This window comes from Aptenodytes patagonicus, chromosome 3 (assembly GCF_965638725.1).
Source record: "Aptenodytes patagonicus chromosome 3, bAptPat1.pri.cur, whole genome shotgun sequence".
Lineage (NCBI taxonomy): Eukaryota > Metazoa > Chordata > Aves > Sphenisciformes > Spheniscidae > Aptenodytes > Aptenodytes patagonicus.
In genome coordinates this window covers 51,606,967-51,633,280 of record NC_134951.1, presented here as the reverse complement: position 1 = coordinate 51,633,280, position 26,314 = coordinate 51,606,967, and the positions used below count along the sequence as shown (strand labels likewise).

At 43.2% G+C, this 26,314-nt stretch overlaps 1 protein-coding gene across 1 annotated transcript in view; it reads right to left on the bottom strand.

The window, feature by feature from the left end:
* LIN28B (lin-28 RNA binding posttranscriptional regulator B) overlaps window positions 1–25,950 on the bottom strand; it is a 90,646-nt gene extending 64,696 nt beyond the window's left edge. The window contains exons 1-2 of the mRNA XM_076335463.1: window positions 25,917–25,950; window positions 18,430–18,617 (exon numbers count right to left, since the gene is read on the bottom strand). Of these exons, the coding sequence (XP_076191578.1) occupies window positions 18,430–18,617; window positions 25,917–25,950 (222 nt within the window). The remainder of the gene's footprint in view (window positions 1–18,429; window positions 18,618–25,916) is intronic.
* Between the last annotated feature and the right edge of the window lie 364 nt (window positions 25,951–26,314).

Here is a 26,314-nt window from a genome sequence, read left to right as displayed (position 1 = left end):
CAGAGCTCAGTTTGGGACCTTGATCATCATCAGCCAACTCCAATGAAGTCCAAGTGACTTCTTACCTCTGTAGGTATGGCACAGGTAACCAGTGCTTTGCAGCACTGAACAAATACCATGAATGACAAACACATGCACGTGAATGAGAAAAAGTATTTATTTAAAAACACTTCTCAGTTCATTTAGGACACTTCAGTGGTTTATTCCTGTGAAAATATTTTTCAAGTGTCCTTAAAAGAGAAACAAAAATTACTGCTACAGCCTGCTTCAAAGCAGAGCTTGGGCAGCTGGAGAGAAGCTGTTTATGGCTCATTTGATGTAGCACTGGTTAGCCCTGAACCTTAGTGAAAGTAGCCACTGAGTTCAGCTAATATACATTACGTAGGGTCTGCTAAGAAACTTTGAATCATGGAGACTCTTCAAGGGAGCTTAACTTGATCCTCCTGTAATATTAAGTAAAAGGTGTGCTGGGCAAAGGAGACAGCTCAATTATACCTGCTAGTTACACACCAGCAGGGCAGTCACAAATTAAATGTCGCCAATGGCAATCTTACTCCCAAATATTTCTATTTTAAAAAAAGTTACAGAAATAGACACATCTAGTATTTGCAGGACTGGACTGTTAACATCTCTTTCTAAGGAAATGAATGCCAGACCAAGCACAGCACTGATACAAGGTGCAGTCACGATGAGCGTACGCTAACAAAGACGGAGGCTCTACAGGATGCAGTCGTGCAAAGTCTCGCTCTGCCATTTTTTCCTAGCTAGCGAGTTAAATCAATGAGACTGAAGAGGAGTTCAGGGAACAAGACCTCCCATTTTATTTTGGCTCAGTTCCTTGAATATTACACTCTACCACTGTCCTGACACCAAATGGAGTGGTTGTATTCTGCATTTCCTCAGGCTGCATGCTTCCACTGCTTTCCTCAAGTTAGCTCCAATTTTCATGTAGCAAAACCAAAGTCCTATGAGCTTGCTGATACAAATGAAATTTAAACATGCAAAATAAATGACTAGTTTTCAGCTCAAACAGCAATGGATTGTAATTCCTCCTGCAGCTACAAGGCAGCAGAATTGACACGGGAGTCTGGGTGGGAACATGTGGCCAGGGTGGAGGCAGGGATGGATGGGATTGCCTCTTCTAGCAAAAGTCTACAGTTAGGTAGCTTAAGGCAATAACGAAACTGCAGGGTTATAACAAGCAAGGATTTTGTCCAGGAAAAAAAAACAAACAAGAAACCTAGAGTGGTACCACATCTTCAGCAAACAATTTTTTCTTCAACATTAACAGAGATGCTTACTTAATTTAAAAATAACCACGCAGCATAATTCTGGGGCTCACAAAAACAGCAATGGAAAGTTCGATGTGTATCAACCAAAATACCATTGAAACACTGGTGTATGGAGTGACAATGCTTGGGCTTGCAGAGATTTGTGATTTTTGAAAAGCCTTTCTACCGCTTGGGATTGTAAAAGCAACATTTAACATTAACTTTAAAAACAGACAAAGAATTTTACATAGAAGGTTAAAATAAGTTGCCAACCCCAACGGAAACATTATCTAAATATTCCAATTATCTGACGTGTACAGCAAAAAAACCTGTACATTTTGTAAAACAGTGCTATGTTTAATTGAAAATCCACAGCCAGACAGCACATGTGAATTAATCAACCTCAGACAAAGTTATCTGTATCTGAAATGTGAAATACTTCTGCTTGACAAACACTTAAAAAAAGCATGTGTCACCTATTTTGAAGCTAACAATACAAGTAATGTAGACTTTAATCCCTGCATTATTTTATTTTGAAACAACCAAAGCAAGTTTAGGGTTCTGTCAGTACAAATTCCCTTCACAACACATGCATCTAAAAAAATCGTTTGCAAGTAAAAATGTTATCAGAAAAAACAATGAGATTCCAGTGAGCTGGATGCTGATGGGGGAGGAAGGGGCAACTGACACAATTGTATCGAAGTCAATGGAATTACAACAAACTCATCCCATAGGAGTCTGTCCCAGAGTAATTAATGAATCGTACACCACTCACAGCCTAAAAGCACATTTTGTATTTTCAAATGTAAAAAAAAATTAAAAATCTTTTTTTCTATTATATGTTATAAGCCACAATCAGAGAACTTGTAGAACAGTTTTATACAACTCACCCACATAGATGGAATTCAGCCATGTTCTTTGCAGCAGAACTGCTGTTGTGGAAGAAATATACGTATTTCTTATGTAGTATAGATTTTTTTTTTTTTTAATTTTTAAAAAGAAAACAAAAAAATAGACTATCAATCCTCAATTAAAAAATATCTTAAGCAGTGAAACTATAGTTCTTACACAAGGAAAAAAAAATTCCCAGAGTCCATGTGGAACTTTGCCCAAGGCCAGACTAAAGCAGAAGACCATTTTTAAGGGGTGAATAGTTATAAAAGTCGCATATTTAAGGTCCTAATCTTGAAACCTTTATTTACATGAATAGTTCTTACTTTAAAGAACAAGTGTTTGCAAGATCGGAATCCTACAATCATTAATCTTTTTGAATGACTTTTTAGCATGAAGGACTATGTTCTCCTTCAAAACAAACAAAAGCAGATAATTCTGCTGAATATTTTGCAAAGCCTTTCTTTGTGTTGTCACGTTACAACACTCAGAAGTTAAATTAAAGAGAAATTGTAAGCTGCAAGGTAAAACGCCGCTTAGAAGTTCTGAAAGTTTAAGAAAAATTATTGGTTGTTGGTAATAATGTATTCACTTTAAAATTTCAAATATTTCTGTAAATATGACTGCTTCAACACAGTGTTAGTTAGTAGCATGTTTTGCTTGATCATTAAGAGGGGAAGTCTAGCTATTTACTGAGAGGTCTAAGAAAATCACTAAACGTCTAACTTTCTATCATACCCACGTTTAATTCTTCACCCAGTATTCTTTTTCCTTTAAGCATCAATGAAGCAAATAACAAATGCAACGCTTAGGTTTCGTATCCTCCTTAAAAGGAGGTTGCATTTCTTTTAAAGTCATTTTTTATGTGAAGGGGGGGCGAGACACCACCACCCCCCATCCCCAAGCTCTGCAACCCCTCCATTGAAACGCGTGTACCGTCGTTCCCGGCGGGGTGGGCTACCACGCCGGGGAAGGGGCTGGGTGGGCGGCTCGCTCCCGTCCGGGCCTCCTCAGGAGCCCCGAGGTGACCGACTACCCGGTGGGGGAGGCAGCGATACCAAGCCCCGCGCCGCAGAGGGTTAGCACGGGGGTGGGAAGGGAGATCTTCTCCGGAGTTACGTGGCTTCAACCCCGTTAAAACGAAAGGTGCAAGAGAGGCACCGTGCTTCGAGGCACAGCCGTTGCTGCGAGCACGCCTCCCGGGCTGCCCACGTGTGACAGCCGCCTTACCCTCGGCCTTCCCGCGGCCGCGTTTTCCCCCCGTGAGGCGGAGGAAGGGGTAGGACCCCGCGGCCGCAGAACAAAGGGTGGCATTGGCCGCCCGCCGCCCTCCCTGGGTGGGGCCTGCGGGCCGAAAAGCGGCCCTGGGCCGCGGCTAATGGTAACGAGAGCCCGTGCCTGCGCCTGAACGCGCCGGGGCCGCAGGCGGGGCGCCTCCGCCGCGCCGGGCTGGGCCCTCCGCCCCGCCGCCATCTTGCTGGGTAGCCCCCGCGCCCCCTGCGGGCCTAGGGCCTGGTGCGGCGGCTGGTCCCGCGGGCCGGGCCGGGCCGGGCCGGGCCCCCTGCGTGGGATGCCGAGATAAGAACAAAGCGTTGGGTGCTGGCTTTAACCCCGGCTCAGTTTAAAAGTGTTTACGTCTTCAAAAGCGCCCCGTATAAACGCATGCTACCATGGCGCTAAGCGCCGGCATAAATAGTAGCAAACCTCCGGGAAAAATGGAAGTATGCACGAACGCGCTGCTGTTTATTTGCCGTTCCTTAATTTGCGTTTGCCGTAGATTAGTTTGCTCTGTGGCTGATGGCCAGTTGGTCCTCCAGCCTGGGAGACGGTGATCATCCCCACGGCACTGCGCTAGCGCTTCCAGCGGATGGCAAGTACGTGTTTTACTGCTGCTAAGTTAAATCCATTAACTTCAGAAGTACTGCCCCCTCGAACAAGTCAGACCCTCAGATAGCTATTTTTGATCTACGGTTTTTCGATTCTCAAAGACACTAACCAGCACCTCCCGTTCTGCACCGTGTGCTAAATTAACTTTTCTTTTAAAAAACAATTTAAACCATATTAAGAAAGTAATAAACCGAACATCTTTGAATCTTGCGCATCAATCACTTCTTTGGGCCATAGTTAACTACCAGGGGAGGACCGGGTTATAAATGGCCCAAGGAAGCGATAGGCAGTGAATAGCCCTGACCCTGGCTTCCCCGGTTTGATCGGAGGGCCTGCAACCTGAGCCGGGAGGGTGCAAATTCCTCCCGCTCCGGCCGAGGGGGGCAGGCCGCCGTTAAGGAGGCTCCCGCCTGCGCGGCGGCTCCTCGGCGCGGCCATCAAACCCAGCGCCGTCGGGCTTACCGCGCTCCCAGGGCCCTGGCCTGCTGAAAAAAAATAAGCAACCCCAAAACAGCGATATACTTCACTTTCAAATACCTGATTGCCTACCTAAATTCATCTACCTAAATTCTTTAAGCTAAGCGTTAAAACCGGTTACGGGTTTATACCGCTACGTTAAAAATACAAAACCCCTCAGTCTTCCTGCCTGTTTTGCCACTGGCATGAAGAGCAGAACTGAATCATCTGTCTTTACATCAGCCAATCAATTAATCTACATTTTATAAATTTGTAACCGAGAACAGGATTTCAGATGTATTGTTCACTGCAGTGGTAATGATTTGCTGTTGTTTATGTTCACAGCGATGATCTTCGATAAAAATAGGCATAAGAAGAACAACAAAAAATTTTGCAGTGATTCCATTCTTGCATGTTTTAAATGAAGAGGTACTAACAGCATTTATCCTGCAGTCCCTTCATTACCAGAGCAGTCCGAGACAACTTTTATATTAGAAGCAACCTGCACTACGTGAATATTATCAACTGAACATACAATAAATACATCTATGGAAGAAAAATCATAGCTCATTCTTTGCAAGACCAGAGGTTTTCCTCCATCCACGCCAACTGTAGCACAGCAAAGAAGTCAACAGCCGACTGGCAAATCTTGTCGGCCAGTGGAAAAATGAAGACCTGGAATCTTTACTTTTGGCCCCTTCTAGATGCTAATTATATGGATTTGCAATGCACTGATCCAGAAGGGGACTGACGAATATAAAAACCACAGTGACAATTAGCATCGGTCTCTGCCATTCCTTTATGCAGCAGAATCCAAACCAACCTACGTTGTTAAACATATTTCCTGAAATAGGCATGAACACTGTAGAAGATGAAAACAAGGCTTGTATGCAAGTATTTAAGAGATCTTGTATTACTTCATAATTAATATTTCATTGTGGGTTTTTTTGCATAATATCTAAATTAATTTTGCTAACTTAATTTCTCAATGCTTGAATGTAGCTTTTTAACGGTAACATTTTAGTAGCTACATTGTTATCAGAAAGCTCTTTATAAAATTAGTCAAGTTCATGGAAACTGGACATTTCAAAGTCTGAAAATCTGTTTTTGGCAAGAAAATATTTTGTCTAGTAAATGTGTCAAAATTATATTACAATAATGTAATCAGTATTTTTCAACAAACCATTTTTTAAAGGAAGCAAGGATTACTCTCTTTCACATATATTTAGCATGTACCCTTATTTTTTGATAATTTACTTCCATACAGATTTAATAAAAGGAAATAATTTTTTTGTCCGTCATCTTAAAATAATTGGTAATGACATGCGAGTGTGCCCAGAAGACCAATGTGCTAGCAAGATATACAAACTCAGATTAACTTGGTTAAACCGTTGGAATTAAACAACAAAAAACCCCATACTAAACTTTCTACATGTTCACTTACGTGGAGAAAGCCATAGATTGGAACACATTTTTATTCTCTTACATATTATCAGTAAAGAATTATCTGCCAAGTTAGCCCTCTTTCAGACCTGAAATGCCAGGAATTTCAAACTTGTTCACAAAATGGCAAAGCTACACTTAAACTAATGACGACCCCGGTGAAAATGAACAAAGGAAGCCAATGGAGTATTTTCGGCCACATAAGATGTAAATAAAGAGGAGTCACATTTCTCTTAAGGTACATGGTACAGCTGAATGCGTGGCAAGAAATTTAGATGAACATTCATAGATGGTAAGTTCATACAAATAATACTGTTATATAATTAGTTTTGGGGGCATTTTAAAGGTTGTGAAGCACTCACAAACATAGTAAAAACAAGTACACTGAATGATAGTTTATACACACAAACACCCCTTACATTTATCTAATCAAACTTTTCTAAGTATCTAAGCTCCCAAATGAAACCTTCAGAAAAATATCCTTGAGGGAAATTATGCATACCTATTGAAACTTCTTGATGACTATTTCACTGATTTCACCTGGCTCAACATTTCATCTCTTAATAACATTTGGTCCTTGAAGTGTAGCTAAAATATACATATAAAATGCATGTCAAATGGAGGCAGAAAACAGAAACTAAGCTAAGTTTTACCAGTTTTTAAGAATTTAACAAATCGATTATATTCATCATTCTAAAACCAGAAATATAATAACAAAATCAACCATTTTATGCCAATTACCCCAATACTTCTCAAGAGAATATAATATACTATAGGTGCATTTCATGACAGCTATTGTGGTCAGTGCTGGTTGAGCTCCCTTGTAACGGACATACTATTAATAAGGAATAAATACTAAATTACGTATGGATACAAGGAAAACAAATTACAATTATAAAAGCATAGTATTGCTTTATATATAATTAAAAACAATTACTGATTCCCATTAACCCCCCCCCATATTACTATGTAGATCATAGAAAATGTTAAACATTGATTATACTATCAAATAATGAACACTAAAAATAATTAATCTTTGGCAAAAGGATAGTGCTTCAACTGTAGCCATTTTAACAGTCTAATCTTGGTCCATTTACAGTTGTCAACAGTTAAAGAAATGATCATCCAAGGAAGAAGTACTATCTGTGTGAAGAAGATTAACAATAAACCCACATAAGCATGGAATGGGCTATCACTTTCCAATAAACTATCAATAATTGTCAGTAAAAAAGAAACTACTATATTACAAAAATAAAATAATCTGCCATTTTAAAAAATATGTAACTGCTTAATGAAATTAAATTAATGAAGATGAATGTAAAAATTCTTTGGGGAAACTGAATCCACCAATTAAATTATTAAACATAAAGAGATTTTGTTGCTCAAAGCAGACTGCAGATTAATTTTGAAAAGTATTTGCTGTCTTGCAAAAATGTTATGTAGTCATTAAATGCGAAGACATTATATAAAATGGAAAATGCATTTTTATTTTTTACAAACGTCTTTGCTACTTCCTCCTGAAGACAACGTAGGCATAGATCAAATGTAAAGGAACCTTCTCAACCAGAATGTTTTGAATTCAAATAATTTTAAACATTTTCAAATCTGATAGATCAGGTTTTAGAATGTTTAGTAGATTTTTTTTAATTCTTGAGGAAAAGAAGGCATTGCTAAGAGGAGACTCTGATAGCCTACTTTCTTAGTGTAGATAATAGACTATCATCCAGGAGAATGAAGCACTCCTTAGTGAAAGATGTGTTATTTACTGCTGCATTAAGTGTTTGCAAAAGCATGAATTAACGCTAACAAAATCCTATTCCAATTAGTCTAAGCAAAGATTTTATCTTCAGATGTACTATATTTCTGCCTGAAAATCTTGAATATGGTTTTCATTTTGACAACGCACCTTTAAAATCTTTTGCTCTCTTATCATCTACAGTTCAATCCCACAGTCCTCCCCTTGTGACTGGTCCTTTAAAGTCCATGGTGACATGCAAAGTTCTCTATAAAGAAACTCTTCATTTCTGACATTGTTTATTCATGCATCTGCTTCACACCCAGATCAATCACCTTACAAGTAATGTCTATCCTTAACAATTATCACTAATTCCTGAAGCCAATTAAAAACACTTTAAAAAATTATTTTACTTTTATCTTTGTTTCTAGTTTGCAATAGTGTCTAAACCAGAATCACACACAATGAACAGGATGCCCTGCTGAATGTCCTGTTAGTTAAAACCAGCATGCACGCTATAGCCACAGAGACCCCTATACAAGAGACGATGCATTACTTACAGGGTTAACTTCTACCCTACATTTCCCATCCATTAAACAGTTTTTGCAAAACATGCTACATGAAAACATTAAACAAATGTGATTTTGATTCATGTAAAACAGCTGTTACAAATGTAACATGCTTTTTTTTAATTAGCACACACTCACAAAAACCCCCAAAACCAAACAATGAAGCAGACAAAGCAGGTTTGGCACAGCCAAATGAGAATTTAATCACTGTTGAAGAGCTATTAAGCACTGTGGCGAAATGGAAACTTTCTGAGGACCATTTTATGCCTCCAAATCTGTGAACTGTCCACCTCCTCCTGTCTGGACAGGGTTCAGCTACTTGCCCTTCCCCATAAAGTCAGTGCTCCCCCTCGTATCTGGGTAGCATCTCTACATCCCTAACATAGGGGCCTGGGAAAAAGGCAGATCGTGACGAACTCTAGCAGGAGGATTCCCATCCTTCCCCTTGTGAATGCAGATACACAATACTGTAGTTACAAAGTTTTTCAGAAGTTTTCCCGATACCTACCGCATCCTATTACCCCTGCCAGAAATCAAAGGCCCTGTACAGGTGGCCCCAACTGTCTCTAGATTACTGAATAGCTGTTCAAGATCCCAAGGCGCTTTCACTGCAAGGGTGAACTTCATTCCCCTTCAACAGAACCTGCCCGCGTACCTAAGGTGAGGGGTCTTTTTCACACTGGGAGCATTTCACATACTTCTACTGCTCTTTCCTCCTGTGAGGGAATGATTTGGGACCAAGCAATTTTTCAACAGGAAGATGAAAAAACCCACAACATTATCAGCCCGAGAGCTTTGCATCAAAGCAGCCTAGCGGATTAGTGGTCAGGTGAATTTAGGTAAGACATTAAATATTATACATTCACAGTACAAAAAAAGTAGCATATTGTGAAAAGTATATACAAGTTACATAAATGTCAACTTCATGCATACACATCATGTTAAGTTGTATCATTTTAAGTTAACTTTAATTAAGCAGCACTGACCCAAACCCTAGTCTACTACTCTACATTTTAGGTACTGTACAGGGAACAAATCAGATCACAATACGGCCTTCAAGTTTTTGAGCACAAAAAGCACACTTACAAAAACAAAAGGACGTGAACCACGTACTTCCAGTAAGAACATTCATATAGCAGACTTAAAATCCACTCCTAATGCCGTCCAGTTTATTGAACGAGTTTCACAGGTCAGTGGGACCACTTTACATGAGAAGATTGAGCAGAATTTGGCCCATCAGGTCTGTAATATCCACAAGAAAAGAAGGGATGTCATGGTTTCATTATGTTAAGGATAAGTTTTTGTTTACTGTTGAAATAATTCTCAAGTTTCCATTCACCTGATGTACTATTGTTTTTAATATCTGGGGGAGAGGGTAGCAAACAGGTTTGTGAATAATTCTTTGATCTTATTCCACTTTAGTGCCAACAGTGGCTAATTCCCAAAATGTGCAATCTACCCGTCTTAGGCCAGGTAATTGAACAGGGTAAGATAGCAATATATATATCTGTTAAATACAGGGAGTAGTTGGGGGTCTAATCAACAGTCTACAATAGTCAGCTTGGGTCTATTAGGTACATTCTAGATTAAAACTTCTACGTATTTCTTGTATTTCCAATATAATGAATCTAAGAATATACAGAAATTACTACACATGGTCAGCAGAGGCTTTTTAAAACCCTGTATTTCCACTAAGATTGTATTATTACAAATAGCCCATAAAACCGACCAAGATTTTGATTACTAGCTTGCAAAACACAGCTGTAAAATGAAATAAAGCATTTTTAAAATTATAGCACACGTGCACTATTAAGAGATTTTAAAGACACCTGTACTTTGAAAAAATACAAGTTCATGCTTATTCTAGTCTACTTAAAGTACATAAGGGCTACCACTTTTACTCTCAGTTTCAGCCTCGGGATTATTTTGGTGCATGTATTTATATGACCATAAACAAAGAAAGTTGTAACACAAATGTTAAATTAGCCTCAAGTGGCACTACAATAAAAGCAATCTAGAAAAAAAAAAAAAATCCCTCAATGCTGCGTACGTATAAATTACCATGACTAATTAGAAGAGGGCCTCTCTGGGAACAGATTATCTTTGATGGGAAAGCCACTATCAGCTATGTTCATGAGAAGTACACATTTACGAATGTAATAACAACATTAGTGTTTTCTAACAGAGCATCATAAGATCTGTAGTAGTCATGGAATTTTACTTCTATTTTGTAGACAAATTCATACACTCCAAATATTGATTACACATGCATTCACTCAGATTTTACCTGTTAAACAATTTTAACAGGTGAAAATACTAACCTATGATGCTCACAAAACCAAACCAAACCTCTCAGCCTCCCTCCTTCCAAAAAATGTAATTCTAGCACTAGATTAGAACTTTGGAATAGAAAGTATCTGTGTGGTTTTCTTGGCTCCTGCACTGATAACAGAACAAGGATATTCTACATACTCTCAGACAAATAACTTTTCAAATGTATTGATGTATTTAATTTTCAAAGTTATACATATGGAATAATTAGGGGGCGATACTTTTCAGATTATCAACTAATTTCACTAAGCTCTCACCTATCTGCTAAAAAGATATATCCAAATTATTATGAACATGCCCTGTAAATATACTTACTTCTGTTCTGTAGAAGTAAGAAATACACATTATTGTCATGAATTGAAAATTCCTCCTAATTTTTTTGGTTTTGTTTTACAAATAGCACTGTTTTAAAACTGCAATTCAATATATTTCAATGCCACAGCTTAATTGTTATCAATAAAACAAGAAAAAAGAAAAAAGTAGAAACGTACAAGATTGAACTGAAGTGTGACCCAAAAAAAGATTCCTGAAACATTCCACTTCCAAGGAGAGCTCAGATGCTTGTACTCATTCCAATACCCACAAGTGCCTTTTTTCTTGAAAAGTCTTTCTTTTTGTGAAAACACTTTTGTTGTCTCTCCATCCCCAGCTGAAGGTTACACCAGTATTCTATTTTGCACCAGAGGAGACTGCAGTTTCATTCACATTTCTGCAACAGTAGCTTCCAGCTCTCTTTCCTCCTATACCTTCACCTCACCCTGGCAGCTGCTTGTTTGCATCCTTGGCCGCCCTTCCATGGTGCCAACACTACCCACCCTTATTTGTGGGGATTGTGGGGTTTCTCTGATATGAAAAATGATAAAAATCAGATATGAAAACTAAAGCTTCCCCAGCTGGGTTTGCCATGCAGCTTCACAAGCACTTACGCTAGCCCAACAGGGAGAGTGCTGTAAAAGCTCTTGAAGCTTACTTAAGCAGCAGCACTGCTGCCAAATGTAAAAGTAGAATCTCGGCCATAGGACTCCCACTAAGAAGGGTGGCTGTAGGAGTTTCAACCTCCACCTGTTCACCACACTGCTACTGCAAAGCCAACTCAGCTGCTTGCGGAGCAGCTGCTGACCTGCTGCATGTTACAGCTTTGCATGTTAGGAAAAAAATGAAAATCAGTGCCAGTTTTCCTTAATACAGCGGACTGTAAAACTTGCAGCAGTTTCCACAGCTGCTCCGCAAGCAGCTGAGCCATCTCTGGAGTGGGGATCTGGAATTCCCTCTAGCCATCTCCCAAGGAGTTAACCCCCCATTTTAAGTCAGGGCCAGCCAGAATAATCTGAGGAAAGGCCGGGACACCAATTTCTCCAACTAAATATGCTCGAGCAATCAGAAGCACTTCCTCACCTTCCATGCGGAGGTGTTTACTGATACTCTGCTGATATAAAAACAATTTAAGGATTCACTGCTTTCACCAGTGATATCCAGCAAGCAAAAGCTAGTCTAGACCTGTCCTGAGTACTCTCCCTTAGAAAGAGCTAAGTATCACAAAATACCTTTCTATCAGTCATGATAATTTTCAGCTGATTTAACAAAAAGGGGGAAAAAAAGCACCCTTAAATACAGGGAATGAAAAATGTAAACAGTATGTCCTTATTTCTTCCTGTTCATTTAAGAAACATCATAAACAGTCTTTACCCTCCAGTTCCTAGGTTCCTAGGATCTTACTTAAATTATACCTTTACGGTCACTTTTATACACCTTTGTAGAAACTGATGGGCCTAATTTTGCTTCTGTTAATAATTCGTGGGGAAAGATGACAGGGCTTTACTGAGATGGGTTACATCAGGAAGATGCATTAAACAATATTTACATGGGAGTATACTTTGTAAAGAGTCTAAAACAAAACTCTGGATGGGTCTAGATACACTTACTACCTCAGTAATGTAGTCGCAAACCAGGACAAGCAACAATAACAACATTTTTCCCAATTTGACAATTCATTTCCTTTTAGCTTCGGTTCATATATCTGCTTTGATATCTTATGTTTGTGCCCCAGACAAAATATCCTCTTCCTTCCAGTATCCCAACCCCTGTGCACAACTTCCTCAGTCTTGGAGAAAAGGAGGATAGCACACTCTGGAAAGGGTGTACTTACTGCTCTGCCAAAGCTCTCTTAAGGCAAAACAGTCCCATTGCAGGCCTCTGTCTTTGGGCCGCTTGTGATTTTTGCTTGTCAACATTTAATGTTTAAACTTCTTCAGCAAAATCTGATCTGATTCAACACCATTTAGGTTTAACGGGACTTGCTATTCACTTAAATACTACATATGTCTATCGATAAAAGTGGATTATAATGTTGGGTTTAGATGTAAATAGGTGAAATCTGGAAGGTATTTCCACAGGTGGTGGCTCCATAACTTAAATACCAAATGACAAGTTTCTTCAGACAACCATCTTAAATGATCAAGCTCTCAGTGAAGTATTTTGCCAGCTATGCGTCCATAGGTAAAACTTGAAATGTAGGACTGTGCCCAATTAGTAGCCAAAATAAATAAATAATAATTAAAAAAATTCAGTAGCCTAAATAAATAAATAAATAAATAACCAACCCTAACAAGGCTGTACCGCTCCACACCACAAATCCACGGTCCCCAAAATTTAAAGTCAATTTTCTCTGTATGCTCCAACACAGCTGGTGAGTGCCAAAGCTTGGCTCCGGATCTCCAACAGTTACCCATTACAGATTCTACACGCGTTGAGGCTGCTGAGCAGACGTTGACACCCACATCTTTAGTGTAGGTCTGATCTCTGCCGGATCTCTGATACACATGCTCACTGCAGACACACGTTTACTCCCCTTTCGCTTCCTTCCTCAGCTTCCCTCTCTAAATCCTGCTAGCCACTTTTGTTTTGATTAGGACTGGGCTTGCCTGGTCCCTAGCAGAAGTCAAAGATGACAAGTTTGTAACAGCATACTCTGCATGGAGACTTCTGTACTTCAAAGGGGCATTGCTATGTCATGTTTAACAATAAGGAGCAATGTAATATTGATCCCACTTCCTTGCCCAGAACTTCCAGTTATCCTGAGCAATTAAGTAGCTTTTTACAGGCTCCTAATAACGCAGAAATGGAAAAGGTGTGCTAGATGAATGAATGCATCCTTGCAAAAGCACAGGATCATGTGTCACAATATTAGAAAGTCAGCATTCAGTGTATCATGCCATGCCAAACTTCATCTTAGAAAAAGTAGTTCAACTGTGGCTAAAATACTGGGAATTTAAAGAATAGGCATCTGATTCATCATCAAAAAGGATGGTTGGTCAAATTAAGGGAGACGACTTTTCAGATGCTGCTTACATGTCTAATTTTCTATTTATTCTTCTGTTTACAATCATAGTATATCATCCTGAATAGTCTCAGGAATTTTCCCTCTGTTTGTTATTGGTACTTGCAACAATAAGAGCAAAATTTATAATATTCAAATGACAGCACAGTGCAGAAGGACTCAATGAAAGAAAAAAGGCTCTCTTCCATTTTTATCAAATCTTGTAATAACAGTAACTTGCAGCAACAGTAAGAAAGTTCAGATGAAAGTGAAAAATTTCAAACCAACAATGTTCCTTTTAATAAGAAAACAAAATACACCAAGTCCTGCATGCTGCTCCTCCCTTCCTTCCTCTCCCCATCTCATAAAGGAGGATCCCAAAGAAGGATCATGTTTAAGGTCCCAGTTCAGAAATCCTGTATCAATCCCTTAACACAGTAAGAATTTTGGACTACAGAGCCAGGTCCCAACAAACATCTTCTAAACTGAACAATCCATCTCATCCATTACTCAGAAACAGAATGTAAAATTATAACCCTTGATATTCACAAACAAGTATTTAATTGCGTCTACGTCCAGCACCCTACCCTTCATTATCATCTTTAAGATCTGGGCTTCATGCTAAGCAGAGGAAAATAGACATGTTTCTAACATAGTCCATACAAAATGTGTGCGAAGAAGAATCTGCAGCATTTTTGCCTTAACTGCCAGCATCCAAAAAAGTTGTACGTATCTAAGTTGTGTAGACAATTTTGAACATGCAAAAAAATTTTAACAAACATCATCCTTTTCTCTGATTTTATAAAAGCTTGAGCTCTTCTTAGCAATGAAGACCTTTTTTCATGGGCATCACAAAAGGTTTCACTCACTTCACCTCTCCAGTCTGTTTTACCCTTTGACAAATACCATCTTTTTCTAAAATTTAACAAGAGCTGTTCATACATAACTATGTGCAGAATTCATATCATAGAAGAGAAGCAAGCTATATTATTCATTCCATGCTAACCTATTAGAAGTGTAAATGATGATACTGAGCCAAATTCAGTAAGGTGCACATTCCTTGGATTTAACAGAATTACACAGGACTAACATTGCTACTATTCATTTTTTTGTAAAAGAAACACAGTGGACTAGGCACATTGCTGCATTGGACATGGCTTGTCTTCGAAAAATTAAAGTTTTTAGGACTTGTAATTTTTATATGACACTGAATGACTCAAACACATGACTTAAAGATACAAGCTGTATCAGAATAAAGCTAAAAAAGGACAAGAGCGTAGAAGTTTTTAAGTGTACCCTATTTACGTTGCACACACACAGAGATGCACATACATAATGGCTGATGTGTTTCTACCTTAAATAATGCATCTAGCTCTAGGTACCTCATTACCAGAAGGGTAACAACAACCTGAAGGTAGTTCAGAGAAGGTCAATCAAAATGATTAGTGCCGAAGGAAGGACTTAAAAGGTAGAGTTAAAAACTCAATACTGCAGCTGTTTCATGAACAGAACTTTCATTGGGTGAAGGGGTAGAGAAGTCCAAACAAAAGCATCGTCCTCTAAAAATATATCAATATATACAATTAGTGAAGCACTGACTTTAGAAAAACATGGCTATAATCTGCACACAACCAAGGGGGAACTCCAAGAAGAAAGCAAAATTATTTATTGCAAGCTCAAAAGTCTAGGTATAATGGGCTTAAACTATTACAGGAATTTTGACTCGACATCCAGGAAGTTTTTGCTCTTAGGAAGATCTCATAAACTGGGCATAACTTCACCAAGAAAAGGTAAGATAAGGCAGTAAAAATACTGTTGCAGGGTTCAAGCTAGCTTTGACAGGACTTGGACTAAGTAAGATAGAAGCTTCTTTCCTCTGCTTAGACTGTCTGATTCCATAAAATGATAGTAGTAGCTACAAACATTGCAGAACAAGTGAATGCACGCAACACTATGTGCACACACTTAAATAAATGATGAAGTGTTTTCAAAGCAGTTTTGAACAGCAATATTTTGTTTCAACAGGTTAGTAAACTAACATCTTTCCCTTGAAAAGGCCTTTTCACATGACTAAAGTTTTCAAATTAACAAAACTAATAGGAATAGGGTCCAATCACTGTTCAGGCAACAGACCCTGTTGTATAAGCAGCACTGTTAAATAACATTACTGATTTAAAGATATTTTTATGCTCTGGCTGCTACTGTTACCACTGGTCAGCTAGTCAGCTAACACAAAGCATTCTATATAGAAATATAAATTATCTAAAATGTACTCTGAAACAAAATAGATACTGCTTCTCCCCATTACATTAAACAGAAAAATTCTACTTTTGACTGATGGAAGGAAGATTCAGGTCACCATGAAGTTTATGTATATCCTAGATTTCATCAGAAAGAAAAAGGCGAGAAACATATTTTCTTTGTTGTAAGAGCAATCCACTGCAGAATACTAACAAATTCACTCAGTAAGACACAAATCTAAGTAATACTCAAAATGACTGAGGCACACAGTTTATGTGCAATGAAACATGCTATTTTTCACTGCATTTTACACTGTGATATGTCTTAGAAACCTAAGGATATCGATAAATTGTAGATTATTAAAGTGTAAACAAACATGTTTAACATTTCCTTCTTGTCCCCTCCTTTAGGGGGACACAACTGAATAGCGACTTCCAAATTTACCACATACTTTTTTATTATTTTCTATGATTACTTTCCATTACAGAACAGCACACCTTGTCTAGTATTACTTAAATGTATCACGTTATCATGCAGTTCAACACTTCTCTATTTCCACAGCTCTAAGAATATCTTTGTTTCCAAATGCGTTTTTTTATTAACAACACTGCTATGCTTCAAATGTTTGCCTTCTATTATTTGAGAAGCAAAAAGAATGACACGTTTTAACACAAAATTAGATTAAGAAAAAGGGTTTTTTTATCTATAAAGTAAATTTATAGAACTGTAAAGAGCAATTTCACGACTTAAAAAGGTACAAAGAAGGGAAGAAAGGGGGAAAAACAGGGGAAAGACTGCTCCTTCTTTGATAAGTATTTCATTCATTCAGTTCTAAAAAGAAAAAGCAGCAGCAAAGAAGGGGGCACCTCATATGCCAGTACAAAGCAGGAAGTTAAGAATTTAATAAGCTCACTATTGGATTCTACACTTCGTACATTAATTCCAAATGCAAACAGCTAATACTGATGTGCAGGTCCTTAGGCATAGGGTACGTAAAGCAGCAAGATGAGAAATCCACTCCACCGCCGCACGGAGCAAGGCAACATGCCACAGCAGCAGCACTCTTTCTAAGTTTCAGTCACTTTTTTATTAGCCGAATGAGAGGTGTATTCTTTGAAAAAGCCTGCTGAAAGTTACCACAAAATATGGCCGGGCCATCAGATGGAACATTAAAAGGGAATCACTATATAATCATGGAACACCCCCCTGCACCGTCATTGCAAACGTCATAGAAAATGGACAACCACGTAAAAAGTTAAGATGCCTTTTTCCCTTCCTAACATGGCCCTAGCCAAACCCAAAATGGTCTCTTTACCTGATAGCGCTCTTCTGTTCTCCGATCACAGAGAAGACGGGTGAAATTCAAAATAGCGTTGTTGCAACTGGAGACTAACGGAAGGGCCAGGGAAGGTCTACACATGCTCCTTCTTCACAAACCACGCTACAGACCTTGGGAAAAGTTCCCGTAACTTTATCATTTCGTACGTATCTTGCATCTGAAACTCCTTTGCGTGAAGGCATTCATACCAGCTTCCACGTTCAAAATATGAACACCGTTCACGCTGCTGTGCTTAAAAATAAAAACAACGGCCACACGCCCCTTCTCTCCCGAACAGCCTTACAGAGACGCTGCTTTTGGTCCGGTTCCTTAATCGTTATATTTTTTTTCTAGGAAGGAATATTTAAAAATCAACCAACCAAACCACATGCACGCTTCAGTGTATCACCATAGGGACGCTCTCAGGTCTGAATTACTGCAAAATAACACTATAATTATGTCTTAATTTCACTAACTAATCTCAGATGAGCTTTTAAAAAGCAATTCGAGGTTCACAAGAAAAGTGTTTAAAATTGTATTCAAATGTTATCTGAATGAAAACCGACATTTCTTTATCCTTTTCCGAGCTTAATTTTAATCAGTTTCCAAGGAAAGGCATATCTGCTCCCGATCAGTCTGGTGACAAATGATAAACCTTGTTGAAAAGAAAAGCGTGGCATTTGAAAATAAATAAAAAGCACAGGAGAAGTTTCTAACCAAGGAGGAAGATACGAAGAAACAACATTATCCCTTTGCACGAATCTCCGGCCACAGAGACTATGCACAATCTAACGACCTTATTTACTCAAATTGTATGCTGCCAACAAAACCACTACCTAAGACAACTTTTTAATTACAGATGTACCTAAATACCTAGGAAAAATAGGTTACTTCTCTTCACATGAAACCGGAGTCCCACTGAGCTCAACCAAATGTGGCAGGCTGAGATGGAAGACAAAAATGGGTCTTACTTGGTGTACAAAGACATCAACTGGAGACTCCAAGGGGCTTCCCTCTCGGTTGCTCATGGAGATGAACCCGAATCCCATTCTCACATTGAACCATTTGCAATGGCCGGTTCCGTGCAAAACCTGGGATTCCTCCTCTTCTTCCTGCTCCGGCAACTTCCCGGGCTCGTCTCCACCTTTACTCGCCCCTGCTGAGGAAGAGGGAAAGGCGGGGGGGGGGGGGGGGGGGGGGAAGGGGGGAGAAAAAGAAGGAAGGGGGGGACAAGATGCAAAGCAAAGAGTTAAATTCTGGTAACATCCTTCTGCCACTGTATAAAGGAGTTACTATAGAAGAAACAGGAAAAAAAGGCGAACACAACAAACTCAAAAAGCAAACGGCGAAAAGAGCTCATTTTTTCCTAAATCCTAAAATAAACAACCTTCTCCCCAAAATACGTAAAAAAATAAAATCACCGGAGGTTACAGAGAGGAAACACTGTGTACGGAGGCTCTCCCTCTCTCTTTGCCCAGGGCAGCCCACGTTTCTGTACATACGTGTATTTTTCCATTTAACTCCATCTTTCAGCCACATTACAGCACGGAACGCGATACTTTACTTGAATATTGCTGGTTTAAGACCGATCCCATTTCTCAACAGAAAGTCTCAGCCCAATTAGTCTCTCCTCGCAAGGCGCAGGACCGGGGGGCGAGGGGGGAGGCCGGCCGAGGAGGGGTGGAGGAGAGAGAATAAGCAAAATTGGGTAGATTGCACGACTGGTTATTGCACATGCAGCGCCGAAACCACTATTTTCCAACGTGTATCCATCCCTCCTTGGAATAAACTTTCGATTAAAGTTGGGACAGGTGTACAGCCGTTTTCTCATCCCACCACTGCAACTGTGCTTAATCAAACAGGAACAATTCAAACAATAGCCCCCTGAAAGCTTTTCAAGTTGTGAATCGGTGTGGGCGGTACGGAACAGTTTCTGAGCTGGGTAACAATGGGTTTGGAGAAAGCCCCCTTGCGCGAGCTGCTAAAAAAGGGTAATGCATAGTTGGGTTAAAAGGGGGGTGGGGGGAGGGGGGGGGGAGAGAGGGAGAGAGCGAGCGAGCGAGCGAAAATCATAGTAAAACAATAGAAAAAGAAAATTAACCTTCGGCCATGTTGCCCCACGGGCCCTCTGCTCCAAACTCGTGAGATGAAAACTTTCCCTGTGGATCGAAGTGGTCTTCTGCATTAATCTAACATCCTGATTTTGAACGATCGCAAATTTAGCTCGCATGGTCTAATGTGCTTTCCCTCTTTTGATTTTTCCCCTTCTCTCTCGCTCCGTTTCTGGCCCCCTGCGCACACGTGACTTGGTCAATTACATGCTTTCTTGCTACTAATTTCACATCGGATCCTTAAGGGGTTGGCAGGAGGCAGGAGTAGCCAATCGCCATTTCAACTAGGCTGACACACCAAAATAATTTATGAATGAACAAGAAATTTCCAACACGTCTTTTTTTCGACAGCTAATCTGCACGCGTCTTTACGGGAAATCGAGATGACGTATTATTCTGGGGTTTCTGCACTCCCGTGCATGCACAAATACGTAGGAAGATCCGTGTGTTTCTAGATACAGCCCGGAGAACAACAAATATATGCAGAGGCGGACATGCAGATGAGGTTATTAGGGCATCTGCGCACGCTTTAGGTGGGGTACGCGTGCACACGACCGCAAGATGCTTACAAATGAGGTACACACATGTGTATAGACATGCGCTAGGTATGTCGGGAGGCATCTGCATCAGCATGTGTTACCGTCTGCGCAAAATACGGGCATATGTATAACCGGATCGCAGTTTCCACCTGGAGGAACGCCGCCCAAAGCCCGCGCAGCGCCGCGGCGTCGGCGCCTCTCGGCACCGTCTTCTCCCGGACCGCCGGCCAGAGCCCCGGCGGCGCTGCCCACGCGAGACCCGGGTCCCCTCCCCGTGCCCGGCACAGTCCGCGTCCCGGGGCGGAGGGGGGGTGGGGGGGCGGGTGGAATCTGCCTCTCCCTACCCACGTGTGTGTGTGTTGTGTGTGCATGTGCATGCGTGTGCATGCGTGTGCCCGTGCCGCGGCTCCCGGGCGGCCGCCGCCGCTCGCGCCTTTGCTGCACGTTACTAATTTCGCATTCAAATTAAAAGCGCGCCGGAAACGCGATATCACCTTAATATGGCCCAGAATGTGCGGAGGTTTAGCGTTTCAAAACATTTCTGGAGGGGGATGGGGCGAGGAATTGTACTTCACAGGTTTCTCCGCCATCTCTTTCCGGGGGAGGGGATGTGATTAATGACTTCCTAAATAAGAGCCCAGTTTTCAAGCCTAGTATTGGAGTGAACCTCAACCAGCAGCGATTGTTCCCCAGGAGCGCGGGGGAGAGTGAGAAGAGGAGGAGGACGACAATAACGACGACTGACAGAGAAAAGGATCTGCTGGAGAGGAGGAAGGCGGAAAAAAAAAAAAAAAAAGCCGGAGGAAGAAGACAAAGAGGGGAGGAATAACGCTGACCGGGGACTGCTGGTTTAAGCCTTCACTGCCAGCGGGAGCGGGGATCCAACTCGGAAAAGAAATGCGTTATATGTAACGGGCTCGGTAACAGCCTGAGCGCACCCCTTTACAAAGGCACTCCCCTTCGGCTCTCGCAGGTACACAGCCATCGACGTGCTCGCAAGCCCCTGCTATTGCTGCGCTTACGGCCAAACGCTTGATTAAAAAATATTGTAGAAACGTAAACACCCCCCCCCCCCCCCAATTAGGTGAGATTCCGTGTATGTTCCATCTGCCCTATCCTTCAGCGTAAAGGTACAGATGGAGGTATGCAAACATCAGATTTTGCCTTTTCTCTCCTCACCACCACCTACTCACATATAACCTCACTCCACATCCAGTATTGTATAACCTCCAAACGTTGCCTATACCTTGTTAAAACCTGGGCTCAATTACTTTCTTATTAAACCCCCTTCCCAGCCCCCCCCCCGGGCATCCTCTCTTATCCCAAGGACACACACAAACAAAAGCCAAAGCAACAAACCGATCCGTGCAGAACCTGAATACAAGGGGTTTATGCATTTGCCAAGCACTTGCTGTTGTTTTGGAAGTGGCGTCGATCAGTCTGCCCAATTAAGGGGGACGCCTTTGCCCCGATGGGCCTGTTTACTCCTTTTGTTGCCTTTCAGGAAAGCGTAAATTCCCCTGCTAGCGCCTCATTTCTGTGTGAAATACCAAGGCGCTCAGTTTGATCGTTTGCTAGAAAGAAGCGAGGGTGGGCAAAAGTGTACAAAGACAAGCAGCCGGGCAAGTGGAGCAGAAGCTTTAAATCCTGAAATTCCTTTGCAGTCTTCAACCGTAAATTTCCTATAGGTTATTTCAACAGTGGAGGTCGACTTCCTACACTGACCTGCCCTACGCATTCGTGCAACATACCACTTCTTTCTGCTCGTAACCACCCTTCCCCCTTTACAATAGCGATTATTTTACAATATTAAATCACCAGTAATTTTATATGCTTGGATCTTATGACCGGGACGATAGCTAATATGTAAGAAATGTACGAGATGTTAACACACGTGAAACCCCAGCTATGAACAAGAAATTAAGGTTACCGGAAGAAAAAAATGCTTACACCACTTACTTGGAGTGCCCAAGACTACATTTCTTGTAGCGGAATGGCACATTTATAAAATATGAGCTCTGCCTGTCCCTCCCTTCGAAAAGACAGAAAGTAGTCTGTTTAATACCGTTTTAAAGGTCTTTATTTTTTCAGATTGATTTATTCTACCGACATTTGGTATAAAAATTCCTTAGAGGCTAGAATATTGGTTAAACAGACACAAACGAGTTGACTGAGTTCGTTAAATGGAAAAAATGTCTTGTTAGTAAATCTCAGTTAAAAGAAAATTCAGTGTATGTTCTTCGATGAATAAGTGAAAGACTACAAAACCACATAAAAAAATGAATGTAAAGATATTTGTTGCAAAGTATTTCTTACACTGCAAAATAAATGCAGGTTTTGTAAAATGGAGGGGGGGGGGGGATTTCCAAAGGGTCCTTACTGAGATTTTCAGGCCTCCAGTATTAGTGGAATTAAGGTTGGGGTCACTGGACTGGTCACTGGTGTCAGATGTTATCGACTCATTCATTTCCTGCAAGGGACATCAGCCTTTCAAGTTTTGTGGAAGGTAGAGAGCTGTTGCCAGCTGGGAACTCTCCGGAAAAAAAAAAGGGGGAGGGGGGGGAGGGGGGGGAAGAACCCAACCCACTAACACCCTTCCAAAATTCATTCTCAAAGAATCGGGGGGGGGGGAGCCAAGAGGATAAAGGGGGAAAAAGCCCTACAGAACAAGCCAGTTCGTGGAAAAAATAGTTCAATGGTAATAGTTCACATATATAAAAAAGATATTTCTATCCTTACATATCGCCAAATAGATGCTAATTTTGGTAAAGACAATTATAGGAAGCTGGAATCATTGTCCTTCTAAACGCACAGTAAGAGCTCAGTTGAAACTATGTAACCAAAACCAGTGGTGTTGGATTTCCAGTTTGTCACCTTTCTAAAACTTTTCAAGTCCTAACTCCGGGTTTTTTTCTATTCCCCAAAACAAAAAAAAAAAAAAAAAAAAAGACGCAGCGTCCAAAAAAAAAAAAAAAACCAAAAAAAACAAAACAGGGGGAAAAAAAAAAGCCAAACAAACGACCGACCCCGCGTGCATTTCAAACAAAACGCGTGTTTTACACTTGAAAGCAGAGCTCGGGGTGCTGCCACGACTTCCCATTTCAAAGCAGAGCCAACGTTTCTCGCCGACGGGCAGGCAGGAAAAGCAGGAACGGCGCCGGAGAGCCCCTTCCCTCCCCCCCCCCCCCCCTTCTTCACTTGTTGGGCTTGGTTGCTTTGCGCGGCGGCCGCAGGCGCCCCACGCACGACCAGCGGCGGCCCACGCCCGCCGCTCCCGCTGATGTTCGACCGAATAGGACGCCCGTCGTGTTTCCTACGCGGTTTCTATCGAAACCGGCTCTTCCTAAGGCGGAGGGAGGGGGGGGCTTTCCGGCCGCTTCCTCAGGGCAGAGACCCCTGGCCTGGGGGTCGGTGCGGCCCCCTCAGGGGCCGCACCGACCCCCAGGCCAGGGGTCTCTGCCGGTGCTAAGCTCTTCCCGCCAAAACCCTCTCACCTACAGTTTGGGCGCCAAAACCGCCTTCCCTTTCCGCCGCCGTGAAGCGCCCGGGCCGAGGGCGGGGGGTTGCCACCGGCCCGGCGGGCTTTCCTTTCGGCAGCGGCCGCGTCGCTCTGGGGCCCGGGGGGGGGGGGGGGGAGCCGTTCCCAATCGCTCGTCGCCCAACGGCCGCGCTCTGTCAGTGCCCGCGGGCGCGGCGGCGCCTGAGGCGGCGGGTCTGTCCCCGCAACCCTCCCCCGGCGCGGGGCTTTGCCTTTAATCTTTTGTTTAACACTTAAGAGAAAATGCGGTTTCTTTCCATCGGGGAATGTGGCGACATGCCTTCCCGCGCGCTTCGGGGAGCAGGGTCGCCCGTGCCCAGCCGCCGCCCAGCTCTCCCCTTTTCCCCGCTTCGGTCTTAACTACCCTCCGTATTATTCCCGCGGGATGATTATTATTTAAAAACACCTTTTGGGAGATTTTCTGAAGGTACGAGTTAAGCGAGCCCCGCTCCGACCCAGCCGCGCGCTTCCCCTGGCTGGGCACGATGAGGGACGGGGTTTGCTCGACGTGCATCCGCGGGGTATGAAGTTACCGGGTTTATAACGGTGCCTTCGCACCGCGCCCGTCCCGAGCGACGGCTCTTTTCGGGAAATGCCGTTTTAAGGCGCAGCAGGCGCCTCTCCCCCACCCCCCGCCCGCCGTTTGCAACCGGAGCACGGCTTCGGGAGCCCCCCAACGGCTGCCCCGGCGCTCCTCAGCCGTTGCACCTGAGGTAGGCGCCAGCCGCCCGTCACCCCGGCGGGCCGCGCACGGCTCCCCGGAGCCCGCCTCTGCCTTCGTTACGGAGACGGGGCGGCCCTCACAGAAGGATCACGCCGCAGTTTGCGGGCGCCGCTATTTTAGTTGACGGCCGGAGCGTGGTTTCAGACACGCGGTTTACCGACATCTTCTGTTGAAATGAAACGCGGCGGCTGTCGGTGCCGCACAGCCCCCTGGCGCGGTCCACCCTGCCTTCCGTGGATTATTGCCGGCAATGCCGGCGGCTCGCGAGGGGGATTTATAAAATACTGGGAATTGCTCTAATCCCGCGCGTGATCCGAGGGCAGGAGGACGCGGGAGGCACCCACTCGGAAAGCTCTGCGGCAGGATGTGGTCTCACGTACATTAACAGTCTCGCAGCTGTGGATTTGCAACCGATAGCGACGGCTTCCCCGGCAGATTTAAGGAGGCTCTAGCCAGTCATTGCGGGAGACCGTCTGACAGGGCTAAAACCCCGCAGGGAAGACCGGCCCTTGCAGAGGGACCGGCTGCACGCCGCGGCCCGCCCGAAGTAACCGCGCCGGCGGTCAGCGGCCCGCTTCCACCGCTTCACCTCCCGCGGTGTAGGCGCAGGACGATGAGCGGGCGGGTCTGCGCCTCAAGCGCTCTCGCTCCAGCCCGTCTCCTCACCCGGGACGGCCGCACCCGGGCTCGGTGTGCCCATCCTCCCCGCCGGGCAACCGCCCAGGCCCTCTCGCCCGCCGCACGGCAGCCTGCGCCAGCCCGGCGGCGGCACGGGGAGCTCCTGCCGCCCCAGCACGCAGGTAAAGCCCGACCCCTGCCAGCGCCAGCCCCGGGCTATCTAGCGCCGCGACGAGCACTCCCCGTTCTACGGGAGCCGGGGCACGGACGGCTTGCGCCTGTATGTGGGACGAGCGGCCGGCGCGGAGCGGGGCCAGCGTCCCTCCCTCGGGCACGCAGCGCCTCTCCGCGGGGGAGCGCCGCGCCCCCTGCCCGCCGCCCCGCGCATGCGCCGCCGCGGGCGGGCACGGCGGGCGCCGGGGAAGGGCCGCCCCGCGCCCCGCCGCCGCGGGAGGCTGGGACGGGCGGGCACCGCTGCCGCTTGGGCCGCGCTTGATAGAAGCCGCGTCGCGATCGGAGGGGTCTGCTTGGCGGCAACGCCCAGCCGGCGCTGTAACTTGGCAGCGGCATGGAAATAGCTCGAGGAGGTAAAATTTCAGGCAGCGACTGAGAGGTGTGTGGCCATCGGTAGGTCTGCTGTGGTGGTAGTCCAACAGCGTTCTTACAGGCACGTGGGGATCCTACAATTTACAACAGGTATCTGACGGTGGGTTACTGCAAATAAACTTTCCTTATATAATTGTTTATTTGTCTTACAGAAACAGAACACTCAAAACTGCATCAAGCAAGAACGCTGAAGCTTGTGCACAAAATTAATGATCCCCCCCCAAGAATTAAGTTCATCTGAGTCAGTGGGACAGAAGTGCTGCAGTACCTCAGTTTTACAGACACAAAGTCAGCCCTGTAAGACGCTATAGAGAAGACTGACCTGAGCCTGAGGAGACCTTCTTGAATGACCTCATCGTCTTCTGAGGAACCTAAAATCAGAGAGCTGGAGTCAGTACTGTGTACATCGTACTAGAGTACCATATTTAATTACCTCTTCTCCAGTTTAACGGCTCATTAGAAGGCCATAAAATGCCAGGGCATTGACTCTGTGAAGTGACCTGTAAACTTATTAACTGTTTGAGACTTACCTTGCTCATCAGAACCACAATGAGATAACCAAGGCACAAGAAAAAATTCAGCCGCCGCTTTTTTTTTTTCCCCCAAGCATCCGTAAAGGCATTGCCCCTTCCCTTGGTCTCTTTTGAAAGCTACACAGTTGATGACAACAGAGGGAAAAGACAGAGATTTGCAGGATATTGGAAGGTGTTTGTTTCCTTT